The 6,000-nt window shown below is 45.6% G+C and overlaps 1 protein-coding gene across 2 annotated transcripts in view; it reads right to left on the bottom strand.

Annotated features, from left to right (window-relative positions):
* Positions 1–529: 529 nt before the first annotated feature.
* The window catches only part of PLPP7 (phospholipid phosphatase 7 (inactive)), a 45,997-nt gene continuing 40,526 nt past the window's right edge, over positions 530–6,000 (bottom strand). For both annotated transcript variants that reach the window (XM_043498680.1, XM_038374988.2), the window contains one exon: positions 530–1,497. In XM_043498680.1, the coding sequence (XP_043354615.1) occupies positions 1,133–1,497 (365 nt within the window). In that variant the 3' untranslated portion in view covers positions 530–1,132. The remainder of the gene's footprint in view (positions 1,498–6,000) is intronic.

Below are 6,000 nucleotides of genomic sequence, written 5' to 3'. Positions count from 1 at the left end.
ACCTCGTCACATTTTATTTATTGGCATGAATCGAAAATCATAGAGTTAAGAGACAGAAAAGACTCATGGGGTCTCATCTAGTCCAGTCTTTCAAAATTATCATGGACACAATCAAATCACCCATCCTTGACCATGAGGAAAGTGAGCATTTTATTTGTCCTTCCAAAAAACAACCCTCCCCTCCACACACACTCACCCAAGCTGAGTAGAATTTTGAACAGCTGATCTAGGGCCTAATTCAGCAAACTACTTAAGAAAACATTTAGCTTTAAGTATGTGCAGAAATTCATTACTATTTAGCAAAATATGTAAGCACATGCTTAAGTCCCATTGGAGTTAAAAATATTTAAGCACACATTCAAAGTTAAGCATGTGTTTAAGTGCTCTAATCCTAAGTCACCCAAGGGGCAGTGCAGAATTGTTCCCTGCACAGCATTATTCAGCCTTTATTTAAAAGTCCCAGTTGATGGGTTTCCACCACTTTCCCTTGGGAGATTCCCCCAATATATGATAAGAAACAAACATGGCAGAAGTTTTATGATTATTTATTATCTGTAAGGCATCAGCAGTGCGCCTGGTCTGGTACAAGACACAATCATTGGGCTGGCAGACAGAAAAAGCGCTGTAGTACTTTGCCCCAAAACATTTTGCCTCCAAGAAGCTAATTAATGCATCCCAAAGGGATAACACGTTTTCTGAGAACACACCTGGGCATCAGATGTGCACCACCCAAAGAGAACTCATTTTGTGTAGCCCATGAAAGCTTATGCTCTAATAAATTTGTTAGTCTCCAAGGTGCCACAAGCACTCCTGTTCTTTTTGCGGATACAGACTAACATGGCTGCTACTCTGAAACCTGACATTTTGTTTTCTGTACTGCTTAGATCGGTTACCATCCAAATGGGATTTTAAAAAGTGGCCAAAATACGGTGATGGCTGGCCCTTGATTGCTGAAGCCTAACCATTTTCAAGAAACATTTTTTTTCAGGCAGGGGGGCAACAGTAAAAAGACTACTACTACTTATGGAAGTTAAGTTTTTTCCAATAAATATGAAGAATTATATTTAAAAAAATAATGAGAGAGAGAGAAAATCTTAAAGTGTCTGCTAGTTTCCGTCAGGGATTCTTGTGTTCACCAGATTGATATTATCATCTGACACGTGTTGGAAGACATCCACATCAACTCCACCAGCCTGAACTGCAAGTAGCCAAAGACAAAGCCGGAGAGGACATCTGTAATATGGTGCCGTCCAATCATGATGCGGGAAAGCCCCACGCAGAAGGCCCAGAGGACCAGCAGGATCCGGAGTGGGATGGCCAAAACCAGGTGGTTGAGAAAGAATTTGGACACCATGGCAGCTCGGCTGGCATGGCCTGCTGGGAAAGCATAGATGTCCATGGTCAGATAGTCCAAGAGGCCGGGGTGAACATCGTATGGGCCTCGTCGCTTGGCCAGCTTCTGCAATCCTGCCACAATAATGATGTCCAGGAGCAAGGCTGCAAAACAAGGGAGAAAGCGGGAAAGGTCATGAAGACAAGCAGACAGGTCACTGTTATGAGATGTTCAGCCAGGGAAAGGGAGGATCTCAGGGCAGCATCTGTGCTGGGGCAATAATTGTCTTTGCACAGAAGACCTGAGTTCAAATCTCAGCCTAGATGAAAATGAGCATGGGCGCCCTCAGCCCTGGTCATCGCCAAAGCACTCTACAAACATGAACTGAACCTCCCAATCCCCCGTGAGGTAGGCAAATATTGTATCCTCTTCTCACAGGAGGAGAGCCTGTGGCACAGAGAAGACAAGGGACTCCCCCAAGATCACAGAGCGAGTCAGTGGTAGTGCGGGGATTAAAACTACAGAGTTCCTAGCCCTATGCTTAGACAACGGCTCTCTAGCTTTGTCCCCAATTGCGTGCCAATGAAACTATCCCACAATACAGCACATTCTGCTGTACAGATGGTTGAGGCTGCAAGTCAGGAGGACTGCGCTGCCATAGCAGAGCTGGCTGGGGAAAGTTTACGCAATCTCTGCCTTCAAGTAGGCTTAGCTCATGCCAGAGCTATTTAATTCCTTGTTCTCGCGAGCCTTTAAAAAAAACAAAAAAACAACACACATTCACAAATACAACAGCCTCTTCCTCCCCACACCCACAGAATTCTATTGAACTGGTGGATTCCACTAGTGGGAGGACATTAAGGGATAGTGACGGGTTAAAAATAATATAATTGAGAAAATGGCCTCATCTGCATAACACACACCACCTTGATGAACTAAAAATGAAATGTGGTCACAATTCCCATGAACTTCTCACTTATTTTCTTTTCGCATTCTCTAGGGCTGGAGCAATGAAAAAAGAGCAATCCACATCACTGCGATTTCTAGTCCATTTCCACTTTCTGTGTCCCACATGCAAAGGCTGCAAATTTTACGTCAGGCTGTTTTGGTTTTTAGAAAACTGGCTATTGGAATGAATGAAGAAAGAAAGAAAGAAAATATTTGTGACATTTGGGCTGGATTTGGAAAAAGCTGCTTCTTCTGAGGCCTAGCTTGGAGGACAGAGAGGACAAACTCATGTACATGAGCGTGAGATGGTCCAGATGATGCAGACAGACGTTTCCCCTCCCCCCCGAAAATATATATGTGTGTGTGTGTGTGTGTGTGTGTGTGTGTGAGTGTGTGTGTGAGTGTGTGTGTGAGAGATACTCCCCTGTATAAATGTTAAAGACAGACAGTTCTTGCTTTCTGAATGCCACACAGGTGGTTTCTATATCATTCCTGGCTCCTCTGCCTTAATTGCTCCTGTCCGGAAGTAATTTCCGGTGGAGCTTATCCTCATCTCACTCATTTCCCTCCCTCAGACAGGTGCTGTTGATTTTATTCTTCAATTTGTTTAATCCCCTCATCTGCCTTTCTGCAGCGTTTCTGATTAGGTAGAGGCTGATTTCAACTCCTTGCTGGGAAGGAGCTACAATGACAGCAGATATATACCATAGCAGGCACAGCCTGCTCCATCCGCAGGAATGTCAGAGAGCCAGTTGCCTATTTTCTCAGGAACTGACTAAGACTATTCTTATTTGAAACTGCCAAGATTTTGCCAAGATTGGAGGGGGGGAGGGAGAGGGTTTCTATACCCAGGAGATGGCAAACAACAAAGGTAAGCAGTTATCCCAGATACTGACAGACCTCAGCCATGAGGACAAAAACAAGGGCCCAATCATGCAAAATGTTACTTGGGTGAGTAATCCCACTGACATCAATTGAACTGCTCCCCTGAATAGGAATGATGAATGCTACAGAAAACCTTAAGTTAGCTAGCTAGTAACAGGAACAAAACCCTCTTTATCCAAATAGAATAGGGGACAGGAAATTTATTTGGTTAAATGGGGTTTCTCCTTAAGAGAGGTTAGTTAGTCCAGGGACAGTAAAACAGCAATGCACATGAAGGGGATCACGATATACATTCAGATAATCGGGAATAAGAAGATCTCAACTCCTTATTGCTGCTCTGTAATATTCTTGTTCCAACTAGCTAGCCAATTCTGACCCACGGGTTATACCAGATACCTGCAAAGATGGCATCTTTGCCAGTTGTGTTCTTCCCTGCATAGTGTCTACCATGAATACATGCATCTTGTATACACACTCCTCCCAATACACATTTCAATACAGCTTGAATAGCATCTTCCATGCAAAGCGTAGCCCATGCAAAGCTAAGCACCACAAGACCATAGACAGTGCAATGGTGTAACTTAGAGGTAGCATATAGAGGATGGAATTTGTTTCTGCAAAGCCCAAATGAGGGGTGGTTTGGCTCCAGATCCCGTGTTATCAGAACCATCAAAGGGCAGTAGACTGGGATAAAAGATTCTGATTCCAGCTGATCTTTAGGATAAATGAGAGGCAACAGTGTTGTAAATCCTCTGTAGAGCACAAGGAACAAAAGTATTCCATTCCTAAGCACAAGTGGCAGAGACAAAGGGGAGGAAGAGGAGAGGTTTACAGACGAGATTTGAATGGAGGTGGAGAGATTCAACGAGGCAGAGTGATGCAGAGAGGCTGTTCACGACAGCAGGGGGCCTCCCAAGAGAAAGATCTTGCACCAATGATGAGATTGTGAGAAGAAATGCAACAGTGGGTACTCCTTTATTGTATATGTCAGGAGTTCTCAACCTTTTTCTTTCTGAAGCCCTCCCAACATGCTATAAAAACTCCACGGCCCACAACAACTGTTTTTCTGCATATAAAAGCCAGGGCCGGCGCTAGGGGGTAGCAAGCAGGGCAGTTGCTAGAGCTTTGGCTCAGGTAGCGGGCCTTGAGGCACCGAGCTTCAGCCCCATGCAGTTGGGCTTCTGCTCTCTGCCTTTGGACCCAACAAGTCTAATGCCAGCCCTAGTTGGCGGACCCTCTGAAACCTGCTCGCGGCCTCCCTGGGGGCCCCAGATCCCTGGTTGAGAACCGCTGGTATATGTGATGCCCTAGCTGGGCAGGAGGGGAGCTAGAGATAGAATTTCAGGTCTGTTGCTGTTCTTTCTGTAATAGTATTTGAATAGATGGGGGTTTCCTTTGTGTTTCAAGATTTGCTAAGACTGATTTTTCATGGAGGTGGAACGAATTTTAAAAATAGGCCAGCAATCTTTGAACCAGCCATTCACTGTTGTTTCTTGTTAAGAAACCAAATGGTGTCAGCAAAACTAACAGCTGCAGAAGGCAACCGTTCAGCTTGGCTAGTCATTATGGGGAAGTCTTGCTTAGCCCTGACGGTGATCCAAGTGGTCTCATGTTCTCAGACTCTTATTTTGCTTCATGAGCTACTGCTGGCCATCAGCTTCAGAACCCTTATCATCATGCCTGTTATGGCCCCGATTCAGCACAGTACTGAAGCATATACTGAATCAGGGCCTATTATACAATTTCTCGTAGTTGGTCTCTCATATGAACCAAGAAAGTGGCCATCTCTCTCCCTGGGCATAGGCCGCAAGATCTGAGGCTCTGGGATAGGGTTGTCTTGTTCTGAAATGGACACTTGTTTTAGCTTCACTGGACTTATGCATGACTTAATGAAGAGGCAAGTTAGACACATTTAAATGACGTTTGTAATGCAGTCCGTGGCCCATAGCTGATAGGTCTTAGCAACGACATAGGCAGCTTAGCTTGTGAGAGTCTGCCTGGGAGCTAGAGAACCTCAGAGAACCAATGGGTCTGTCTGTGCCTTCTCCAGCAGCCTCAATAATATTCATTACAACCAACCCCGGTCCTTTCTCTACCACATGAAACTACAGCTTGGTGTCCCCTTCCCCTGCACCATGGTCACCACCACCACTGAGCAGCTTATTCCATGATGCGTCTGCAGCAGCCTCAGCGGTGCCCTGGCTCTGAAGCGCCTCACACGGGGTTGAAAGCAATGCCAGGCAGCTCACCCCAGCGCTAGAGCACATACCAATCAGCGCATTTAAACAACACACCAAAGCAAAGGTTCTAACCTTGCCCTCCCTGGCTCTCTTATCCTCCGCTGTTTGCCCTGGGGAAACACTACGCCAGAGGGAATTGGCGCATGGTGTTATTACAGTTCTGACAGAGTCAGCAAACAGCCCAGCCTTCAGAAATAGATACAAATGGTGCAGTCACTCAGGGAGCACATGTTCCAGCCCATATCCCCCTGCAATTCCCCAACCTACGCACTTGTTTGGATTTAGGCTGTGGGCTGGCTGAATTGCCTTCCCCCATCACTGTTTCAATCTTGCAGCCCAGTGCAAGCAGGATTCTCTCTCCAGAGCTGGCCAGCTGCGTTCACAGGAAATGCAAAAATAAAGGATTAAGATTCTAACAGACTGTCTGAACTGCACCTGAACACTTCGCCAGCACATCCATTTTGCGTGAGTACATGTTGATTTACAAACTGGCATCTGCATACCCAGTTCACCTGTCCTGTGCACCCAACATGGAGACACAGGTAAAATCTTCAGGCCCAGATACTTGATGACTGTAGAAAATCTGGCCCCTGT

Source organism: Dermochelys coriacea, chromosome 16, assembly GCF_009764565.3.
Source record: "Dermochelys coriacea isolate rDerCor1 chromosome 16, rDerCor1.pri.v4, whole genome shotgun sequence".
NCBI classification, from domain to species: domain Eukaryota; kingdom Metazoa; phylum Chordata; order Testudines; family Dermochelyidae; genus Dermochelys; species Dermochelys coriacea.
The sequence above is the reverse complement of the archived record's forward strand: the minus strand, read 5'-3'. Positions and strand labels throughout refer to the sequence as shown.